The sequence below is a fragment of the Podarcis filfolensis genome, assembly GCF_964270895.1.
Source record: "Podarcis filfolensis genome assembly, chromosome: 11".
Lineage (NCBI taxonomy): Eukaryota > Metazoa > Chordata > Lepidosauria > Squamata > Lacertidae > Podarcis > Podarcis filfolensis.
Genome location: NC_139613.1, coordinates 3,634,528 through 3,657,585, shown reverse-complemented (window position 1 = coordinate 3,657,585; position 23,058 = coordinate 3,634,528). Strand labels below are relative to the sequence as shown.

The 23,058-nt window shown below is 48.8% G+C and overlaps 2 protein-coding genes and 1 long non-coding RNA gene across 6 annotated transcripts in view; all 3 read right to left on the bottom strand.

Annotated features, from left to right (window-relative positions):
* Positions 1 to 9,188, bottom strand: part of KIAA1328 — a 224,608-nt gene extending 215,420 nt beyond the window's left edge. Inside the window, exon 1 of the mRNA XM_083575685.1 lies at positions 9,145 to 9,188. Coding sequence (XP_083431811.1) covers positions 9,145 to 9,162 — 18 coding nt within the window. The 5' untranslated portion in view covers positions 9,163 to 9,188. The remainder of the gene's footprint in view (positions 1 to 9,144) is intronic.
* LOC310744496 lies at positions 3,286 to 8,424 on the bottom strand. Of its 2 annotated transcripts, none has more exons than XR_014539564.1 (5): positions 8,410 to 8,424; positions 7,478 to 8,078; positions 5,891 to 6,022; positions 5,568 to 5,681; positions 3,286 to 3,421 (listed from the first exon to the last, which is right to left on the bottom strand). It is a non-coding gene; the product is annotated as an uncharacterized lncRNA (long non-coding RNA). The 2 variants fall into 2 exon arrangements; XR_014539565.1 differs by having other exon boundaries at positions 3,323 to 3,421; positions 5,564 to 5,681.
* A 1,446-nt stretch (positions 9,189 to 10,634) lies between the features above and the next one.
* LOC310744343 (maestro heat-like repeat family member 5) overlaps positions 10,635 to 23,058 on the bottom strand; it is a 29,418-nt gene continuing 16,994 nt past the window's right edge. For 2 of the 3 annotated variants that reach the window (XM_083575553.1, XM_083575554.1), the window contains exons 16-27: positions 22,858 to 23,012; positions 21,903 to 22,050; positions 21,337 to 21,518; positions 20,291 to 20,428; positions 19,403 to 19,517; positions 18,459 to 18,602; positions 17,782 to 17,958; positions 15,771 to 15,920; positions 14,504 to 14,629; positions 13,172 to 13,274; positions 12,306 to 12,371; positions 10,635 to 10,953 (exon numbers count right to left, since the gene is read on the bottom strand). In XM_083575553.1, coding sequence (XP_083431679.1) covers positions 10,793 to 10,953; positions 12,306 to 12,371; positions 13,172 to 13,274; positions 14,504 to 14,629; positions 15,771 to 15,920; positions 17,782 to 17,958; positions 18,459 to 18,602; positions 19,403 to 19,517; positions 20,291 to 20,428; positions 21,337 to 21,518; positions 21,903 to 22,050; positions 22,858 to 23,012 — 1,665 coding nt within the window. In that variant the 3' untranslated portion in view covers positions 10,635 to 10,792. The remainder of the gene's footprint in view (positions 10,954 to 12,305; positions 12,372 to 13,171; positions 13,275 to 14,503; positions 14,630 to 15,770; positions 15,921 to 17,781; positions 17,959 to 18,458; positions 18,603 to 19,402; positions 19,518 to 20,290; positions 20,429 to 21,336; positions 21,519 to 21,902; positions 22,051 to 22,857; positions 23,013 to 23,058) is intronic. The other variant, XM_083575555.1, reaches the window with a different exon arrangement.

Below are 23,058 nucleotides of genomic sequence, written 5' to 3'. Positions count from 1 at the left end.
GTCGCCTCCGAGTTCTCTCCACAAGTGGGTTGAAAGAAACAGTTTACATCTCTGTGTGGGCTTTTGTAATGCTCTCTCATAGATCTCTCACAGAAATCCAATAATCAGGACATTTGTGCGAGCAGACGCGCCATCTTGTCACTCCGATGAAATACAGTCTAAATGTCTGCTTGTTAACTTTCCAGACCTGCTACCTCATAAATTAGTCCTCCAGGAGGGTAGCCTTTCAAGTTTTACGATCCCAAGCTGATAACCGATCCACGGCTTTTCCTCCCTAGACCCTATATCCTGCAGCAAAGGTCTGCCTGTCCATTCAAGTCCGATTTCTTACTGCGTCACAGAGAGAGACTCTTTTCCAGATCTTTCACAGAATAAAACCTTCAATTCATATTATTTTTTCCCTACGCAGTTCATTTTTGATCCCTCTTTCAAATTAGTCATTGAGACAGTTCTTTAAGGGGGAGGGTTGTTAAATTAATCACATGAAAAAGTAGCAAGTCTTCCCCCCCCCCCCTTTCCGTTCCGTTCCTCATACTAAAATGTCTACCATTCTCTGATGTTATCTCTGTTCCTTCTGTCCCATTCTCAGTGGTAAAATTATTAGATCAAAACAGAGACAGTTCTTTAAGGGGGAGGGTTGTTAAATTAATCACGTAAGAAAGTAAAAAGTCTCCCCCCCCTTTCCATTCCTTTCTGTTCCACCTACCAACATGTCTGCGATTCTCTGATGTTATCTCTGTTCCTTCCGTCCCAATTTTCTCATCTCAGTGGTAAAATAATTAGCAGATAAAAACACTCCTGACCTCTCTTGAAGCATGTGCGTTTACTTTCTCCAATTGTTTCTTCTTTTTAAGCAACCGCAACCGGATTCGCTCCTGAAAGTAGCTTCCGGGAGTTCCGAGCCTGTTCGAGGGCTTTCCACCCTGTGCCTCACCCCCTCCTTCAATCGAACTCGGGGGTGATTTATGGCATCCGCGGGTGAGTACAGTGTCTTCCCCTTCCCAGGGATGACGAGGGAGACTGATTTTACTCCCCATAATCAGCCTCTAATTACCTCGTACAAGCTGGATAGATGGTATTGTCGGCCATCTTCCAAGGCGCCCCTAGCCGCCCCCCAGATACATGAGATTTCAGTAAAAACTTGGTGACACAGTACAAGTGTATAGATACAACGATGCAACAAATGTAATGTCAGCAGATGAACCTTGAGGGAATTTTTTGAGGGACTTTATAACTCACTTTATGATTGTTTATTATTCTTATAACAGGACCATAGAATAATCTACCAACTAAACCCGGGGTCAGCAAACTTTTCCGCCGGCGGGCCAGATCACCCACGTGAGCACGCACACCTGTGCACATGCGCCCACGCCTGCCGCTCTTTCCCCGCTGGCTTTCAGAGCCACGCCGGGGGGGGGGGAGGTTCCTGCAGCCAATAGGAAGCTGTGGCTGCGTCCTGGAAGTCAGTCCCCATGTGGAGAAACTGGAGCAGCACGCCAGTTTAGCTCCGCGCGGGGACTGACTGAGCGGTAATGGCTTCCTATCCTGCAGTCAATAGGAAGCCGTCACTGCCCACTTGGTCAGTCCCTGTGCTGAGCTAAACCGCACCTCCAACCATTTTTCAAACAGGCACGTTCCTACATACGCCGCCCTGACGCCAAGGAAAGAGCAATTGGGATGGCTTTCTTCACAGAGGTGAAAGTCAGAAACAGGGAACGCCTGCAGGCGCTCCTGCTTTGAAACAACTGCACCCAGGCAGGCAAGGAAAGCAGAGGGTGTAAGAAGGTCTCCTGTGCCACCATTGATGGCTGGCAGGCCTGCCCTCTGCCTGAGGCAGCAATTTCTACAGGCCTTAGATAAGAGCCGAGGGCAGTGTGCATTAACTAACTCCTTGCGCTTTGCTCCCCCTTTAATCCCACCCAGGGGGGCCCTGCCCTCTGCCTGCCCCTCAGAGCCTGCATGGCACACAGGGCTGGGCTTTGGCTGCTGCAGCCTCGCCTCTCCTCGTCACCTGCTTTCCAGCAGCCTCTACAACAGCCTTTCCCAACCTGTGGGTCCTCAGATGTCGTTGGACTACAACTCCCATCATCCCTAGCTAGCAAGGCCAAAGCTCAGGAATGATGGGAGTTGTAGTCCAACAACATCTGGGGACCCACAGATTGAGAACCGCTGCTGTACAAGCTGCCCAAGGGAGGAGGCCAGCAGCAGTGGCCACAGCATAGGCAGGAAGCTACCTTAAAGAGAGTCAGGCCAATGGTCTGGCTATCTCAGGGTTGCCTATACTGGTCAGCAGCAGAAAACTAATCTGGCACCTCGGTTGCCTTTCTGTCCACTCCCGTCCCCAGGTGTCAAGACACAACCAGAAACTGCCAGCAACCTTAAGGGAGCTCACAGAGTTGCTGAGGAAAACCAAGCCCGAACATTGGGAGACAGCAGCCGTATTGATAGGTAATTGAAAACAAAGCTCTTAAGATGAAAGGGGATTTCAGGGCATGAGCCAGAAGTGGGATTTCAGCTGGAAAACCTGGAGGCTGAGAGGCAGGGATGCAACTCCATGTGTCTGCCTGACTCTGTCCAAAGGAGAGCGCTAAAGGGAGGCTGCACCCAGAAAGTAGTTTTACTCTGCCTCTCTTCATCAGGCTTGGGGGCGCCTGACAGGCCCTAGAAAGGACTGCTGCTGCTGCCACTGTCACCCAGGACTGCGTGCCAGGAGCCTGAGGGCCCTGCCCTGCCTCTCTCCACCTGGCTTGGGGGGACCTCACAGGCCCTAGAAAGGACTGCTGCTGCTGCTGCCACCCAGGACTGCCTGCCAGGAGCCTGAGGGCCCTGCTCTGCCCTGCCTCTCTCCACCTGGCTGGGGGGGGGGCGCTGACAGGCTTCACAAGGACTGCGGCTGCTACTCGGCAGAGAGGGCTCCTGTTTTTAATAGTTTTTAAATTATATTTTATCTGTGGCCTTTTAAATTGTGCTTTTTTGGTATGTTCTTTTGTTTGTGTGTTTCTTTCTCTGTTGGGGTGGGTGGGTGTTGGGTTGTGGATAGGTATAGTTTTGATCTTAAGGGGAGAGGGTCAGGGCTGACTGGGAGTGGGCCCCAGCCAACAGAATGGGGCATGTTCCACGGGAGGTGGGGTGTCCTGGGACATCCGATCTCAGTTAACATGGGCAGCAGGAAGAGTTACGCTGTCCACACCATGTCATTACTGAGGAGGCAGGTTTAGTCATTGTTTGAAGACTATCCCTGCCTCCGGGTCTGATCTTCACCAGAAGGATACTGGAATCAGCAAGGGAGACCCACATGACTTTAAGGTGCTGCTTTGCAATGTCAGGAAGACCTTGTTTGGGTCCAGCTTGTTCACGAAGGAATCGGCCTCCTCAGAGAGCTGCTCCGTGTTGACAGTGGATGAGCTTGTACATGTTGAACCTTGTGGAAAAGGAGAAGGTAAAGTGAGGAGCAGCAAACAGCACTTCCTGCCACCCAGAACTGCCTGCCAGGAGCCTGAGGGCCCTTGTCTTGAAAAGGATGTTGGAAAAAGTTCAGAAAACGGCAACCAAAATTATCAAGGGGGTGGAGTGAATCCCCTATGAAGGAAGGTGGCCAAGGTTAGGACCTTTTGGTCAGGAGAAAAGGCAAGTAAGAGGCAGCACGATAGAAGTTTATGAAGTTTGGCATGGCACAGAGGAAGTGAAGGGAGTCTCTTGTTAGGAGATGAAGGACAAGTAAAAGAAAGGTAAACCAAGGAACTCAAAGGATCCCAAACAAGCATGGCTCTGGAACGCAAAGGCCATCCTGACACAGAGGACTTTAGGCTCCTAGCCCTGTCTGTCAAATTGTCCGTCTGGTAATTATCAAAATTGGCGATAAAAAAAATGCTGCACACAGCAGAGAAGGTGAGCAATGGAAGGGTGGGGGTGTCTCCAGGCCTGTCTCCTGGCTTGTTATCTGCCGGCCGTGGGACTGGAGGTCTCAGACAGGAATCCCGCTAGATGAGCTCAGGGACAAAAGAGGGTCTGCTTGGGATGGAGCAGATCCCTAATTCAATCCCTGGATGACCTGCTAAATTATTATTATTACCCTTTGCAAGGCTTTCTTGGCATAGAGCTGCAGGAGAGATATCACACCACAGCATGGTAATATCCTAAACTCATGTTGCATGGTGTATCTGAGGGAAGAATCATGCTTGAGTGTCTGAGTGTGTGCATTGGATGCAGAGTTCAATCCCTGGGGATCTCCAAGTGGGGCTGAGAACAGCTGCTGCCCCCCAAATCCTGGAGTGTCAGTGTCTAAATGCCTCTATGGGAAAGTGGGAGTGATGCAGAAAAGAGGAAGGGAATGGAAGGATTCGTTCAGAGAGGAGAGCATTTATGTTGCATGCAAATCCCCACTGGTATCTCCAAGGAGGGCTGGAAGAGACCCCCTGCTATGCCACCTGAAGCTCTGGAGAGCAGCAGCCAGCCAGTGTAGAGGTGGTGTGGCATAGTGGTAAGGGCAGTGTTTCTCAACCCTGGGGACCCAAGTTTGAGACACACTGGATTAGAAGGCCGGTCTAGGGACTGGGAGGCTGGGGTTCAAATTTCCGTTTCGCCATGAAGCTCACTGGGTGACCTTGGGCCAATCACTATTAGGCTGCAGGATGAGAACAACGGACCACCCCACCTCTCGGGGGGGGGGGGGGTTAATAAGGAACTCTGAGGCCTACGGATGACGATCTGGGCCTACGGTGCTTTCTACAAAGGATAAAAGCATTTATTTCCAAAGGAAATTGATCTCTGAGGCCCTTCTTCAGGTGCCTCCTCCACGAGACGTCCAGAGGGCAGCTACACGAGAACAGGCCTTTTCTGCAGTGGCTCCCTGTTTGTGAAAGGCCCTCCTCAGGAAGGCTCGCCTGGCACCTTTGCTACCTATCTTTAGGCGCCAGGTGAAAATGTTCCTCTTCAACCAAGCCTTTGGCTGAGTGATCTCAGATACCTTTCTAAATGTGCTGGGTGAGGGGGATGTTTGCTTCTTGTTTTTATTATGCATATATAGATATAGTAATTTTATATAGTGATCCGCCCTGAGATCTGTGGATGAAGGGCGATATACAAATTTTAATAATACAGTGGTACCTCGGGTTAAGTACTTAATTTGTTCCAGAGGTCCGTTCTTAACCTGAAACTGTTCTTAACCTGAAGCACCACTTTAGCTAATGGGGCCTCCTGCTGCTGCACCGCCGGAGCACGATTTCTGTTCTCATCCTGAAGCAAAGTTCTTAACCCGAGGTACTATTTCTGGGTTAGAAATGTAACCCGAGGTACCACTGTAATATTAACAACAACAACAGTAGCAACAAAGCATAGATTGCTCTTCAGGAAAACTTCATCACAGGCCATCATAGACAACAGCCTTTGTCAACCTGGTGTCCTCCAGATCTTCTGGACTACAAAGTCCATCACTCTCAGCCAGCACAACGTTATGGTGCTAGGAACAGTAGTCCCAAACATCTCCCACAAAGGCAAAAGCTAACGGGTTTGCAGATGGGGCTGATTTGTGCAGGCAGCTCTTGGGCTGCTGGTATCACACAACATACCCGGCTTGGTGTTCTTGTACACAAGGCAGATCATCCCATTCCCTCTCCACAGGTCCACCTCAAACACCAGGCTTCGCAAGTCCAAGTGAGGTTTCTCCGGCCGACCCCCATTACCTTTGGGGAGAAAGAAAAGGCTGAGCGAGGCAGGCAGGCAGGCATTCTCATTGGGTGCAGGGCAAGGAATACTCAAACCAGGCAGAGCTTGAGAAGCTGGGCATCAGTGGGGCTTGTGTATAAGGTCATGGAAACTTTTGGTGGGGTAGCAGGGGAGGTGGAGGAGAACCGAGGTCTCCCATGGACAAAGGGGTGAGGTGGGGCAGTACCTCCTTCATTGTCGGTGTCCTCCAAGTCAGCTGGCGTAGGGGCATTGGGCAAGGCATAGACGGCCAATCCTCTGACTTGGTTTAGCTAGGAGATGCTGTTGATGGTCATGCAGCCAAGGGGCATCAGGTTGTCTGGAAGAAAGGCAGCCATTACTAAGTTGCTGGCATGGATGCCACAATTCTGTAGGAGCACAGAAGGCTCACAGAACATGGTGCCCTTTGAAGAAGAATCTCAGCTTGCTTGCTTGCTTGCTTTTTGCTCACATTCTTCATGAACTAAAATCCATTCACTTATCTTCTGCCAATACGTTTAAAATTAAATTTTTAAATAGATTTTAGCTTCTTGGGCAAATTACTCTCATCTACCAGGTTCAGATTAGAGTTCTCACTTTTGGATGTCAGGCCTCTATCCAACCCAACAGTGGGGAAACATTAATCTGTTCGATCCCTTGAAATGCAAGCCCAGCACAAATTTACATCATCTTATCAGCTCACATTGATTCTGGCCTCTTTAGTTCCTGTACAGAAGCAGAGGAAGCTATCATAAATTTATCCAGTGCCTCAAATAAAATGGAACATGATTTCAGTGTGTTTATTTGTCATATTTATTAAGAACAAGTTGTTTACCTTATTCGAGTGTTGTTATGAAGAAAGGCATTCCAGACACCTTAGGCAGGCACGGCCAAACTTGGCCCTCCAGGTATTTTGCGAGTACAGTCCCCATCATCCCTGACCACTGGTCCTGTTAGCTAGGGATGATGGGAGTTGTAGTCCCAAAACATCTGGAGGGCCACATTTGGCCATGCCTGCCTTAGAATATAATCCAAACAACTGTTTGCTGTTCTCCTTGCAGCTAGGACTGCAACTTAACCCTCAATATTCAGTTGTCAATCCATTGATGTTGCTGTTGGCATCTGTCTGTCTCAAGAGACAATGGAGTAATCGTGTTGATATGGATTAATTCTAAGAAGCCGACAGACAATTTGTAGTGTCAGTTTTGCACATGTTGCACTAACCACATATGCATTCCCTTGGACTTTTCACTACCAGAAAATGCTGCAGTTCTAAATGGAATGCGTGACAAGAGACATGTTTCCTGGGATCCAACTCCAGCCGTTTAATAGCAAGCTTTGATTTTTTTTATTGAACACTGTCTGAGGGGCCTGTACATTGGTCATGCATTTTCAGGAAATAATGTGAAATTTATAAAATACCACCCTGGTGATTAGCTGCAAAGTATTTGGATGTAATTATAATGGCTTGAGGTTGGAATACACTCCCACCACCACTTGAGAAACAAAGAATATAGTCACCGTACCTTCATTCTCTCTCCCTCGCCCCCCCCCAAAAAAGTCCAAATTCACTACAAACTCACTAAATGGAGCTCCTCCCCTTCCAAGCATACCAATCCCAGGCAGCCATATCAGCAGGCCACATAAGAGAGGGTAAGACAGCAAGGCCCTCCTCATAAGCTCACCTGGGACAAATTGTCATTTGGCTCCTCCCCACTCCAAACTGTCTTCTGCAATCCCCACTCCACCCAAGTCATTATATAACTTCACTATACAAGCAGGAAAGAGGTCATACCTGAATGGGCTTAGTTTTTCCTCCTCTCTCCCCATTTCTATCTATTGCCTTTGTTGCCATTTAATTCTTGTGCACTGCACTAGTACTTAGCCAAATAAAAAGGTTGAAATCCAAGGCACAGGGTCCAGGTCAGTTGTCAGTGCAGGTCAGTAGTCACTGCTAAAGACCCCCTTGGGGGAAGGTGGTGCAGCAAGAGTTACATGCACCAAGAATATGACCATATGGAGTTATCGTAAGCTGCTCATCCAGCTCTTTTAAGCTGGAGATGCAAGATGTGTGCCCCCCCTTTAAGCCTTGAAGATGTTAGAATCATAGAACTGGAGAGTTGGAAGGAATCCTAAGGGTCATCTAGCCCAGCCCCCTGAAATGCAGGAAAATGAAGGTGACCCTTATGAGGATCAAACCTGCTGCAACCTTGGCATTATCAGCACCACGCTCTAACCAACCAAGGTAACTTTTGTAGAACTGCGATGTGAGGTCTCCAAGAACCAACTCACTGGGAGCCTGGAGGTCTGAGCCTCCATTTCTAGCTTGATACAGAAGTAGGACAATATCCTGCTGCAAGTGGGACGCCTAATTCTGCTGCCAAGGATCGAAAGGACTCTGGGAGGGTGAGATATACTCGGAGTCGCAAAGTGATTTCATGCTCTTTATTCAGCTCATAGTGGTGAGGAGGAATGAATGTCCCCTCAAAGTATCTGCTTTATATACATGATTTACACAATGGGCTGCACATGATTGGCTAATTCCAGAATTCTACTGTAAGCCAATCAGGTTGTGGATTCACTTCTATCTGGAGCATGATTGGGTGGTTCCTGCCAACCAATCATACTGCTGCCTTGTTCTAGGACCAATCAGACTGCTGCCTTTTGGATCCTATTGTTCTAGGACCAATCAGACTGCTGCAGTTTGGATCCTATTCAACTCAGTACATAACAGAGGGCGTGATGAACAGGCTATGGGTCTGTTTTGCAGGGTCACCAGCTATGGGGTCACTTGGTGAAGGGGAGAGGCTATGGGGGCAGACAATATCATAAATAGGACACCTCAAGGGCCATGCAATATACGTCTCCCCACTACCAGCCCCGTCTTCCCCATGACGGCAGCCAGCAAAGTTACCAAAACTTCCACCAAAGGGAACCACAAACAAAAGCTGAAATCAGCTGCAGCAGCTCAGAGTTGACGGGGAAGCCGGGAAGCCCCGAGTTCAAGTCTCCGCTCAGCGCGACTATTAGGGTTGCTACGCTGTGCACTGAATGGAGACTTCAAAGGAGCTATGGGGAATTTATCATCCTAGCACTTGTACTACAACACGAAGCAGCCCTGTTTAGTCCTCTCTCTTTCCCTCAAGCGACGCTCCCCGGCCCCTCACAACACCCCTGCAGAGTAGGGCGAGGGGCGAGAGAGAGGGAGGCTGGCAGGCCAAGGTCCCCCCGCCCTGGGAGTGGGGGCTTCCCCCGGAACCCCCGGGCCTGGCTCCGCACTCGGCGGGGCTTCTTTCCTGAGGCAACGGAGGCGGCTCTCTGCACATGCTCAGGAACCACGGCAGCCTTGGCCACCGTCTATCATCGGCCCGCCGTCAAATTACCCCCCCCCCGCTCTTCCTTCTCCTCCCGCCACGCCCCCCCCCCCGCGAGCCCCTCCTGAGGTAAAAAGACGGTCCTTACTCCAACAAGCAGCCACATCCGCCACCTTGAAGCAACCGCCAAGTCCAACGTCTCTCCGCCCTGCCACGCCCCCCGCACCCGACTCTCGGCTCCCATTGGCTGACGGGGAACGGGCTTCGCCCACATACGGAGTCGGAGGAGTCGGCCAATAGACAGGATACGGAACGTGCGGGTGGAGAAAAGGAAGAGGAGGTAGAGGAGCCGGTTCTCCCGTTGCCTTCTGGGAGTCGTAGTGCCTGCTCTCCATTCCTCCCCCCCTACAGAACGGCGACCGACAGGAACTGAATGAAAGGGAGGACTGCGATTCCCAAAAGCCACCGCGGCGAGGCTTCTGAGCTACGGATCGCGAGAGGAGTCAAAAAACGCCCACCTGCTGCTGTCCCTGCGTGTACAGGTGTGGTCAGGGGCTGATGCTGGAGGGAGGAGGAAGAAGAGGATGGAGGAGAAGGCCCTGCGCAATGTGAGCGGCTCCAGCAGCACCAAGCCCTACCTGGAGAAGCTCACCCTGGGGGTGACCCGCATCCTAGGTAAGGTGGTGGTGGCATCCCTGGTTGCCATGGAAACGGCCAAGGGATGGAGCCACAAATAGGCTTTCTTCCCTCTTGTTTATTGCATGGCGCTTCCTCCGCCCTCACAACAGTCCTGTGAGGGAGGCCAGCCTGAGAGGCAGGGACTGCCTGCCCACCACCCCAAATTTCTAAATTCCTTTTTATCTCTTTCCAGGTTTTCCCATAATTATCTTTAAATATATTAACATTCTTAATCTGTTTTGGTAGTTGGCTTGTATTATTCTGTCTTTAATTGATCTTGAATTAAAAATTACCAAACAGTCTTCTGGCAATTTCCTAATCTTTGCAAAAATTGGATTTAACGTGATAAATACTGTCAATTGAACCATCCAGCTCCTCCTCCTATGTTCCTAACCATTCAGACAATGTGTTAATTAAATACTGTTTTACATTCTCCTCCTCTTCCTCTGGGACTCCTCTAAAAAGTAAAATCATCTCCCACTGCTTCATTTCCAAAACCGCTATTGCATCCCAGCTTGTTTCCTGAGTGGCACAGACAGGTATGAGGTTAAGATCAAAACTGGCCAGGAAAACACAAGGGTGTTTCAAAGAGGAACTGTTTCAATCAATCAATAATTCAATCAAGAGGTCCTGAATATTCTGAACCTTAATTTGGAGCAGACTGACAATGCATAGTCAAATTGACAGATATTAGTGAAAATGACTGAAGCATGTAGCTGTCTCAAGACCCCTTCCCAGCCCCAAATGTTTTCTTTTCCTTTTTTTCTTGGAGGAATTTAGGTATACTCTGTATATGCAGGCATGTTTAAGGGATGCTACCCTTCTGAATGTGATCAGCTCTCCATTGGATGGAGGGGACAGGGGAGAGAAAATCATCATATAAAAACAATGGCATTTGGAAAGGGAAAAGTTGAAGCGAAAAGGTTGTTTCCTAGAGAGAAAGGCAGACCACACAGAAAGCAATGTCTAGAATCTTCATTAAGTTCTCTACAAGTGCTCTCAATTCAAATGGAAGCCCAGCTGCCCTGCAGCTGCTTTGTGGCACTCGGAAAGCAAGAAGCACTGCTCCTGCTTGCCTGCCTTTTCTGAAGATCTTCTGGGCATGCCAATTCTCGGTCTCACTGCCTTGCCATGTTGTTTTTTAGCATGGACAGGAGATGTTGGCTGGGTACAATCTTTGGATTGATCCGACCACCGCAGCGTCTAAAAAGCTCCTCACTGGCAGCCACCGCAGCGTTTGAGACAGCCACATCCAAGTCACCCTGAAGGTCCAGGAGAGCTGCAATGGAAGAAGGAACATGAGAACCACAGCAGAGTCCTCCTGGATCAGGCCAATGCCCTGTGTCCTGTTCTCACAATGGACAACCAGATGCACCCACAGGAAACCCATAAGTGGGACCTGAGCACAAGAGCCTGGTTCCCTCCTGTGGTTTCCCGCAACTGGTGCTCAGAAGCATTTCTGCCTCTCAAAGCCATCCAAGTTGGTGGCTATCACTCCTTCCTCTTGTAAGCTGCCCTAAGAAGACAATTATGAATCACATATAGATATTTAAAGAGATAAATTCAAAGGAGGGGCAGGGATAGGTCTTGTCAGGAGCAAATGCCCCTCATGATAAGGACAGAAGGAGCTGCCTGGAACAGAGTTAGACCCATTGAGTTGCCGAGCTCAGTATTGTTTACATGGAAGAGGTTTCCAGGACTGGCCGTTTTTTGATGTGGAGATGAGGAGAATTGACACAGAAGGACACCCCGCCCCCCTTACCATTGGCTCGGCTGGCTTTGGCTGATGGGAGTTGTAGTCCAACAAGATCTGGAGGGGGCTGGTGTACAGGACAGGAGAATTGCAAAGCAATGGGGTTGCAATGGCAAAGAAAAGCAGCCTGGGAAGTGAGCTGGGCTCCCTGGGTAGCACATGCCATTTTAGGGGGTGAAATATGTTTAAAATATGTTTTTGGGTGTGAGGAATTAAAAGCTGCTATTATTTTTGTGGTAAGTCTATGTCTAATGAAGAAGCAGAAAAAACTGCTTTCGGAAAAACCAAAGAATTTTAACTTCTGAAAATGTGAGGTAATTACATTAATACTGAAATAAAAATTACTAAGTTCCTAGCAATCATTTGTAATGATTTCTATGCAATTTTACACTCATTTCACTGACTAAGCAAAAGCAAATCATATTCATTTCACCCAAACAACATCTGAATTCCCAAGTCATGTTACAACTTTTTAGCACCCCTCGCTTTCTGAATTTGAAAGCTGAAAAATTCAGCACGCCCTACTGTGACAATTCATTTCGCCTTGGCATTGCTGGGTAAATTAATGCCAGGTGTTAGAGAGAGAAAGAAACACTGTTTCTGTTCAAGTCCAGGTGTACAGAAACAAAACTTTTGTTGTTAGGTCTAATCCAACTATATTATACTTTGCCAATGCAATTTCTTGCCCAGCACAAACTCGTCAGATTTCCCATCATGTTAGTGGCTAGAAGAACATGGGAATCACAATCCAGAAGGGAAAGGAGACTGCAGGGGCTGATAGTAACTAAAGTGAGATAATCTGGGATTAATGAGATTGGGAAAAGTCCTGTGATGAAAGGATCCTTGTAAGGAAAAGAGCCGGTTTGATCCTTACTCACCCAGATAAATGTCGTCAATTTGTTTGGTGCTCACCAAGTCGGGTTTCATATACTGCGCATTGCACGCTAGACAGATCAATAGAAAACGATCAGTTCCTGCATTTGATACTTTGTCCAGCTTAAAAACATTCATCAGACCTGAGGCACATGGGCTGTTGGTACTCTATAGAAGGGGCTAACAACTTCTGGATCACTTTCACAATTTGCTGGTTTAATCGTAGGAACCTAGGAAGCTGACGGATGCTGGGTCAAAGCATTGGTCTGTCCAGCTCAGGACTGTCTACACTGAATAACAGGGGCTCTCCAGGATTCCATACAGGGCAAATGGTGTGGCGTAGTGGGGGCTACTGGGGGGACTGCCCCAGGCACAAAAAGGTTGAGGGGCACATCTCTGTTTTAATACAGGCAATCCTCGTTTTGCGTGGGAGTTATGTTCCAGACCACACGCGTTGGTGGGGGCCACGTAAAGCATTCTACCCCACCCTTGTTTGCCCTGCCGTACCCCACCCCCATTCGACCCTTGCTCTGCCCTTTTAGTGACATCTTAATGATGTTTTGGTGACGTTTTCAGGCCACTTCCAGTGTGCATGGTTCACCAATTGCAACAAACCAGTCACTGCCTGTATTTAAAAGTGGTAACCCACCTTGGGGCATGGGTCGGGTAAACAACAACAACAACAGCGGAGAAGCGCCTGACTTTCTGGTTGCAGCCTCCCTTTAGCACTCTCCTTTCGATGGAGTTCAGCAGTGCATGACACCTGGAGTTGCATCCCTGCCTCTCAGCCTCCAGGTTTCCCAGCTGAAATCCCACTTCTGGCTCGTGCCCTGAAACCCCCTTTCATCTCAACAGCCTTGTTTTCAATTACCTATCAATATGGTCGCCGCCTCACGATGCGCAGGGTTCCTGCTCTTTAGGTATTCCATCATCTGCGTGAGCATGTCCGGCAACCTCTGCCTGTATCTCCACAACTGGGGGGTGGGAGTGGACAGGAAGGCAACCGAGGTGCCAGATTAGTCTTTCCTAAAACTCCAGCTTCTTAACGCATTTCTATCCCTCGTGGTGGCCAAACAATACTTGAAAAGTATGACCTAATTATTTCCAAATTGGCCACCCACAGTAATACTACTGCCTTTATATAATGCAGAATCATACTTCATGCCCAAGTATTAAGAGCACAGAAAAATTTAGTTGGTTTAGTTGGTAAAACTATGGAATCAGAGCACAGCCACCCTCCATGAATTTGTCCAATCTTATTTTAAAGCCATCCAAGCTAGTGGCCACTGTGCGTCTTGTGGCAGTGAGTTCCATAGCATAACTGTGGATGTGGCAGTGTTGCTGGGCCTCTGTTTGCGGCTGTGCTACACCTAGATAATAGTGATGCCACAGATACAGACACAGGGAGATGAGAAGGCAGATGCTGCAGCCACATACCCTCCAACACTTCTCTGATGAAAACAGGGACGCCCCATTCCATAATGATAATTTTACTATTTATACCCCACCCATCTTAGTGGGTTGCCCCAGCCACTTTGGGCAGCTTCCAACACACATAAAACCATAATAAAACACTAAACGTTAAAAAGCTTCCCTATACAGGATTGCCTTCAGACGGCTCAGAGGTCGGATAACTCCATACCCTCCAACATTTCTCCAATGAAAATAGGGACATCCTAAGGAAAAGTGGGACATTCCGGGATAAATCAGAAACCAGGATGGCTTCTCTAAAACAAGGACGTCCCTGGAAAATAGGGACACTTGGAGGGTCTGCAGCCACAGCTAATCCAGGGGGATTCACATCAATACACCACAATGGCATAAAACTGGGGGGTTAATTTAGCAGAGGGAGAGGGAGGAGCAGCTGGGAGTGCTGCAGCTGTTGCACAGCACCATTCTAAGAAAAATCAACACATCCCCCCCCCCCCATTTCTCAAGAGTCTATTTTGCAGAATTTCATCTAGATATTCTTCCACTTCCTCACCCAAGCCGTGATCTGGGGCATTGTGGTGGATACAAAATAGTAGCCAGGCAGTAGAATAAAATAAGCCTGAAACTCCCACTGCTCACACCAAACACACACAGTTTGGGAGGAAAGTAAGTGAGTCCCAAACTTAAGAAATGGTGGGGAAATTTCTTCTCCTCTGAAGAAATCTGGTGAAAGGGTCTGGAGGGAACAGTTGACCGTGTTAATTTTACTCACAATATACTTGCAGATAACTGAGAATCTGTAGTAGAGTCTGTCTTGCTGCACAGACTCAAAGATGTCAAAGGGCAGCTCCCCCAGTTTCAGGAAGGTGACAATTATGTTAAGGACAATTCGACACTCCTAGAATTAAAAGGAGGGGTGACATTTTACTTCACATCAAGCCTTAGGCTTGCAACAGCTTTGAAAATATACATATCTGTATTAAGGCCGCAATGCAAATAAAATGCAGACAGTAACCCAGGTAGGGTTAAAAACACAACTAGCCCACTGGGAATTAAGCACCTGTAAGCCCTGAGAGCTCACCTAGGTTTTTAACAAGCATCAAAATGCCACTAATGTAGGGGCTCACCTGCACTCAGAAGGGAAATGATTCCATAGAGTGGAGCCACCCTGAAAAAGACCCTCCCTCTGGTTACTGGCTGCTAAATGACCCTCCACCAGGCCGGCCTAGTCAGCTGATCACAGTGGCAGCAGAGGTGTCAAGGCTTAGCTTTCAAACCCAAAAACTCAAACCTTGGTGTTTCAAATAGTGTCTAATGACCAGGTTTTGAAACCAACCATGCAGGGGTTCCACTCCTTAAACCTAACCAGCCTGGATCAGAAGACTTCCAGAACCAACTTCCTTGGAAGGTGGTGGCCTCTCCTTCACTGGAGGTTTTTAAGCAGAGGTTGGAGGACCATCTGTCAAGGATGCTTGAGCTGAGATTCCTGCATTGCAGGGGGTCAGACTAGAGGACCTTGGGATCCCTTCCAACTCTGATTCTGTGGTTCGATGACTCTGACGGTTCCAACCTTCTGCAGAACAATCCCAACCACAGCATGGTATCTGCAGAGCAAGTGACTTGAGCAAGGGGAAAAGGAGGGAAGAAGACCCCAGGATCTCTAACTTTTCTGACCTGGACAGAAAAATCCCTTTTTAACCTCAGGTGTGGTGATGACTCAGACCCCAAGCACAATCGAGGCCCACCCATTCAAGACCAGTCTACGCATTACTTGATCTGTGGGGCAACATGGGATGATTCTCCAAGCCCTGCTGCAACACGCAGACCAACGCTCCTCATGTGGAAATTCCCAGGAAAGGGGAGAGTTCCTCAGCTGCAACAGATGCTTCGAGGACCACCCAACATTGGTATCGTAAGGGGTTTCCACAGGCAGAGAAACATTGCTCTGCGTTCCAGCTGCGTGCGACAGTTGCCAGGGAGAAGTAGTTTGCCAAAGGGGCCAGGCGATGCCCAGACTGGCCCTTCCAGCCTCAACTCACCTCTCCGCTCACAGGGTCAGTCAGCTGGATTATCAAGGGGACGAGGCTCCTGATGACAATGTCCTCCACCCTGTTTCTGTGCTCTTCCTTCACGCCCCTCAACAGCATCCCAAAAAGAATGATGGAGCAAAGCCTGAAGTCATTGTCCTCCTGGGGAGAGAGAGGAGGAGAACGCCATTCAGTCCCAAGTGCTGTGCAGGGCAAACCCGTCTCACAGGTTTCAGGGAGTTTAGCTGAGCAAACGCTTCTCGTTCACTATGGGTCTGGTTGTTAGCCGGGCCCACACACAGGGGACCAACCCCGGGGGCCTTTGCCCACCACCGTCAAGGAGCTTAACGGACTGAGTTCATCTTGGTGCGTCTAAAGTTCTGCCAGCATCACCTGCTGGCAGACAGAGTCACCTGAAGTGCAGGTGAAGCAAGAAGTCTTGCAGATTAGGCCAGTGGGATCACTTGTGGGGGGGTGAAAGAGGGGGGCTTGAGGTATAAATGTGGCGTGCGTGCGGCACATGGCGTGGCATGTGTGCATGACATGTGCATGTCACACAGCGCCTGCCCCCTCAATTGCAGGGGCAAGACGGTGCAGCTGGTGTTCTGAATTTCACTGTGTTATTATCTTCTTTATTTTTTCCCATAAGTCTTTATTAAGGCTTTTTCATAATACAATAAAAAAAAGGAAACTGATCTAAATAAAAACAGAAAGAGAAACAGAAATGCAGAGTCTTCTCTCAAGGGCAGCTCTTAACCCTTGTCTCACCAGGAAAGAGGTCAACCCTCCCAGCCTCTTCCCTTCCCTGTCTCTCACTCAGGGTCCTTCACCAAAAAGCCATCTCCTTCCTTGGAGCCCAACATGGGCGTAGCCAGGATTTATGTTGGTGGGGCAGTATTAATGTTGGGAGGGTGGCAGAAGAACCAAGCTATCTGTGATGCGATTGGTCAGTTAATTAAGTATTTTTATTTGTTTGCTTGATTGAAGGGGAAGTTGCCCCCCTCCCCCGTTGACCATGCCCAAAGAGCACAAGAATCAATGGCCCTGAGCGGAGGACACCAAGGAAAACAAAAGGAAAAGAGAGAAGATGATAAGGAAGGAAGGAAGGAAGGAAGGAAGGAAGGAAGGAAGGGAGGGAGGGAGGGAGATAAAAAGGAATTTCGATTTTGTGTTATCATATTCCTTAGTGGGTGGTGCAAACCTCTATTCTGAATACAGTCGTAACTTGGTTCTCAAACAGCTTGGTACTCAAATGCCTTGGTTCCCAAATCCCAAAAACTTGGAAGTATAAGTGTCCAGTTTTTGAACATTTTTCGGAAGCCGAACGTCCGATGCGGCTGTCGGCTATTTTTTTCAGGGTGCTTGCACCAATCAGAAGCCGTGCCACAGTTTTCGAACATTTCAGAAGTCAAATGGACTTCCGGAACGGATTAAAGTTCGAGAACCAAGGTACCACTGTATTTGGCGCTTTTGTTTTTACTATTTATTTTGCATTTTTGTTTTTGAGGCTTTTTCGGTTAGTTTTTGTGACTGTGTGGAACCCAGTTCAGCTACTGATAGATTGATTGTGTGACTGTGGAAATGGATAAAAGTCCTCCATCCAAACAATGACTATCATCATAGTCATCATCATAATTTTTATCATCTACAATACTGTCTTTTTTATTTTATAGTACGGTACATTGATTGTTGCTTTCATTTTATGGATCAGTGGTCTCGTTAGAGAGTAAAATTCATGTTAACTTGCTGTTTTAGGGGTTGTTTTTAAAAGTCTGGAATGGATTGATCCGTTTTGCATTACTTTCTATGCCTGAGTGCACCTTGGTTTTGAAACGCTTTAGTTTCAAAACCACGGACTACGGAACGGATTAAGTTTGAGAACCAAGGTACCACTGTGATTCTTTTCATAGTGTCGGGGGCACTGGGGATGAGGCTATGGACCCAAAGGGGCAGCCCCCCCCCAAATGTTTGGCAAGCACCAGGGCATGGATGAAGCCCATTTCGAGTAGGCTTCTTGACTTACATCATTGAAGTGTTTCAAGAGTTGAGGGTAAAGGCTGCAGCCGGCCAAGCTGTATTCCTCCCCCTCCAAGTGGTGGAACATGAGCTGGAGGCACTTAATGGACTCTTTGGCAATACTCTTGTCCGGATTGTAAGCGCAGTTGATCAGGGGCGAGATGAAGGGATTCAAGGACTCTTCCTGAAGGAAGCAAGGAAGCAGGTGAGGGAACACGGTCACTGCAGAGAAGTCAGCGCACGCAGACGCAGTTTGCACCCAAAAAGCCACAGCGTAAGCATTACACAAAAGTAAACAACCCAAGCGGGTGCTCTCTCCTGAGTCGTTGTGCAGGGTGGGGCCTCCAATAGGGGAAGGGGCCAGAGCGGGAGCGTCTGCTTTGTGTGCAGAAGGTCCCGGGTTCAAGTCCTGGCTTCTCCACGCAGGGTTGGGAGAGACTCTTGAAACCTTGGGGAGCTGCTGCCAGTCAGTGTGGGCAACCCTGAGGTAGCCAGACCATTGGCTTGAATCTCTTTAAGGCAGCTTCCTGCCTATGCTGGTCTGCACCTGAGAATAAGGCTGCAGCAGAACAAGGGAATCTCATTTCAACTGCCTCATTGAAAGGCTGATATTTATCCCTCAAAGCGTTGTGAGGTTAATTTGTACACCGCTTCCTAATGTGCCCCCCGCCACCAATCTCTTACCTCCAGCTGGTGCTGCAGCATGTAGCCCAGTCCTCGGATGCTGAAGAGCTGCATGAGGGGGGTGGCTTGCCCCATCCACTCCTTCAGGACGTCCATAATGTCTTGCTTCACGAAGAACAAGCCTATCTCTGAGTGGAAAAGGAGCTGCGGAAGAAAACACTTGATGTGTGCAAGGCCGAAGAAAGCAGGGAGGGCAGGGGGAAATCTGTGCCGCGGAAACCGAAGTCCGGTACCCCATACCCTCCAAGTGTCCTGATTTTCCAGGGACAGCCCCGGAATTACGAAAGCCAACCGGCTTCTGATTTAATCCCGGAATGTCCCTGTTTTCCCTGCCAGAGCTGCCAGGGGAGGCGGATAAGCCAGAGCTTGTCCCCAATGCCAGTGGCGGCTATGAGGGGGCCTCTGTTTGCCCCTCCATGGCATCTCCGTGGCCACTGCTGCTGGCCTCCTCCCTTGGGCAGCTGGTAGAGCAGTGGTTCTCAACCTGTGGGTCCCCAGATGTTGTTGGACTACAACTCCCATCATCCCTGAGCTCTGGCCTGGCTAGCTAGGGGTGATGGGAGTTGTAGTCCAGCGACATCTGGGGACCCACAGGTTGAGAAATGCTGTTGTAGAGGCTGCTGAAGAGCAGGTGAGGACGAGAAGAGGCTGTGGCCACTAAAGCCCAGCCCTGTGTGCCATGCTGGCTCTGAGGGGCAGGCAGAGGGCAGGGCCCCCCGGGCGGGAAGAAAGGGGGAGCAAAGCGCAAGGAGTTAGTTAATGCTCACTGCCCTCAGCTCATTTATAAGGGCTGCACAAATTGCTGCCTCAGGCAGAGGGCAGGCCTGCCAGCCATCAATGGTGGCTCAGGAGACCTTCTTACACCCTCTGCTTTCCTTGCCTGCCTGGGAGCGGTTGCTGCGAAGCAGGAGCACCTGCAGGCGTTCTCCGTTTCCGACTCTCACCTCCGTGAAGAAGGCCATCCCGACCGTCCTCTCCTTTACGTCGATGCGGCGCAAGTAGGCATTGGCCTGTTTGAAAGTCGTTCTGAGGTGCACTTTGGAGAAAGTGAACAAGGTCCTGAAACACAAAATCAGACACAAAGGATGCACAAGCCTGAAGCTGGCAGGAAGAACCACTAAGTATTCAATAATAATAATAATAATAATAATAATAATAATAATAATAATAATAATAATTCATTACTTGCACCCCGCCCACCTGATTGGGTTGCCCCAGTCACTACCCTCTGCTCCTCTCCAATTTCACCCAAGTCATATCCAGCTCTCTCTGTCAAGGAAGGATGCTTGAGAGTACAGGGCAGTATCTTGCAAATAAATCTCGAAAGCCAGCAGAGTTTTCAGTGGGGAAGGGGAAGGTTCATTACTCCATTACCCCATATGCACCCACTCGACCTCTTCGATTGGTGGAACTGGCACTATTTCAGGCACCGCAGAATGCCTGCTCTGCATTTAGTGTGTCAGCACCTAAACTTTGGAACTCCCTGCCTATTGATATCAAACAGGCGCCTTCACTGTACTCTTTTGGGCACCTGCTAAGAAAGTTCTTGTTTAGACAAGCCTACTCAGATGTTTAGAAAGCTGGGGCAAATGTTAATCTGGTTTTAGTCTATTGTTATTTTAACTTTTCAAAAGTCTCAAATTATTGTTTTCAGTTTTTCTAATCAATATTTTCCTATCTTTTCTTTTTAACCGCTTTGAAGTTTGTTTATTACAATAAAACAGCATATACATTTTCTGAAATAAATAATAAGTTTATCCCCATTTCCCAGAAAGCAGGCCTGGGTGGGCTGCTCTTCGTGCCTCACCAGCCAGTCCTTTTCACCATCTTACCTTGTCAGAAGACGAATGCCATCAAAAAAGCTTTCTGGGTTTGACAGCATATCCCAGCACCTTTGCACCCCCAAAATGTTGTATTCTTTGACGTAGCCACCACATCCAATAAGGTTTTTCAGGGCCTGCACAGTGGTCCTGAATCAAGTGAAAGAATTAAGAATATTATATTTATTTATCCATTTTAAAAAATTGTATACTGCCCTTCACCCGTAGATCTCAGGGCAGTTCACAACACAAAAATACAAGATAAAAAGCACAAAATGAATAATAAAAACATGAACAAACCAAACCAATAATTCCTCTCCCTCACGCAAACACAACTGAAAGGGCGTAGGGTGTTAATCTGCCAATGGCCTGACTGAAGAGGAACATTTTGGCCTGGCATCTAAAGGTATATAATAAAGGCACCAGGCAAGCCTCCCTGGGGAGAGCATCCCACTAATGCGAGCCACCACAGAAAACGCCCCTTCTTGTGTTGCCACCCTCCGGACTTCTCGTGGAGGAGGCACATGAAGAGGGGCCTCCGATGATGATCACAAGGTCTGGGTAGGTTCATCTGGGGAGTTTTAGGTCCTTGACATCTTGCAGCCTTGAGCTGCTTGGCCTGGTGGATCCAGCCACAACCACCAGCCCCCGCAGCCTCTCACATGTTTCCAGCACAAGCTGCAACCTTTTGGCTGTGATGGAGACTTAAGGTTTCATGACACGTGAGTCGCGCCCCACCAAAATCAGCCCATCGTGCGGGAGAGTCTCCAACATCCTTTCCCACCCTAGTGTCCTTCCGATGTTTGGGACTACAACAACTCCCATCTTCGCCACAGTTGTGCTGGCTGGGGCTGGTGGGAGTTGTGGTCCAAAGCGACTGAAGAGCACAGGGGTTGGGGAAGCCTGGGTCTCTTAGCTACCCAAGCTAAGCAGAACCTCCATGTCCAAGTGAAGCCTATCTCTTGGGGGAGGGCTGAGCCATCACTGCTACGGTCAGGCTTGCAAGCGCCCAGAGAGAGAAGGGAGGGCCACCCCAAATGCATGAGCAGGTCCCTTACGCCAGCGGCTGGAGATGCGAAGGGGGCTCTGGCATGAGACTTGTCGCCCTCGAAACTCTTCTGCTCGTCCCAAAAAGAAAATAGATCTGAGTGATAAGGGCAAGCAGCAGCTGGGGGAACTTGTTCTGCAGCACATCCGAAGCCTCAGGGAGCGACAGGATCAGGCACAAAGCGTTGGTAGCCTGGAGGGACAAGGACAGGAGAACAGCATTCAGCAGAGGACATTGTCAGATCCAGATCTCCCAACTCTCTATGCAGGACGCGACTCACTCAGTACTGTATACACTGACTAGCAGTGGCTGTCCAGGGTTTCAGGTGAGGGACACCCCGACATGGAGATGCTGGGGCCCTTCTGCACACAAAGCAGGTGTTCTGCCACTGAGCCAGGGCTAGGCTCCAGGAGACACCCCCCCCCCGGAGCGATGGACCACTAAGATGCTGCTGGGAAGAACCCCAGAGGCCAGTTATTAAGATGCAACGCCCCCCCCCCCCAGCCAGAAGCCCCCAGCCCCATCAAGCTCCCATTCAAGAACCACCCAGGAGAGAGAAACGGAGTGGTTTCGTACCGCCATGGGCATTTGAGAAGTGCTGCGTCGCCTGTACGTGACTTCTGCGTTGGGGTCTTCATCCTGCAGCCTTTTCAGGAGGGGTCTCAGCAGCTTGATGCTGGAGTACGGATCGGAGACCAGGGCCTTCCAGATCGCTGCAGCACTTCTGCAATTTTTCAAACCAGAATTTTTCCTTTTTCCTTTTCTTAAAAAAGTCAGGTCTTTTGTATTTCCTTTATATCGCACGTGCGTTAGAAAGAAAGAAACTACTATTCCCCTTTTTGATATGTAACTCAGTATGAAACTGAAAAATAAATGAAGAAACCCCACTTAAATTCAGCTCTCCCCATTTCCACATCATGAAAACTTTGCAGATGTTCCTATCCAGTTTTGCCTCTTAAACACCTTTTGCAAATCAATCTCCTCTAATTTTATGTCTTTCTGTATGTTATTTCCTCCAGTTCATGCATTTGTGTGCCTGTGTGTGTGTGTGTGTGTGTGTACTACTTGACTGGAGAACTACATTGAAAAATTCAGAATAGTGTGAATTTTGAAATATGGCAGTTCTCTTTTTGGAAACTGCAAATGATGTAAGCTCTCGCTTAAAAGTGACCCAAACTGAACTTGTTCCCTGTGCCTTGCATCTGTCCAGAAGGTGTGTGTGTGGGAAACCTGGCATGGCTTCCACCTGAATCTTGAACAGAGGTTTGATCCACAGTGGGTACTGCTTTTCACAGCGTGGAAGAAAGCCTCATTCCCACAGAGGAAGCAGCTTCCAGAGGGCAAAAAGTTGGCAGCTCTACTTGAAAAACCTGGCAGATGCCACAGAGTTGGGAAATCACCATCCGTGGCTGATGGGCTGTGGCCTGGCTTGGTGGAGCGCAGGTTATGCAGGGCATCTGAGACGCCCTGAGATTTGCAGGCAAAATGGATATATCCCCCCGTATCACACTCATCTCTAAGAGGCCCTTACTCATCACACTCCAGTGAGCAGTCCAAGAGGCTATCTACGACCGGGTTCAGGCGCTTCGCAGCAAGGTTGACTACAGCTGTGAGTGTCTCATCCTTCGTGCGGGTGTCTGGGATTCTTTGGAGATGGTTGTAAATCTCCTTCACAACGATGGGCAGCTGGAAGAAGATAAAAGAAGACCAGGATGAGAAAGTGTGGTGAACA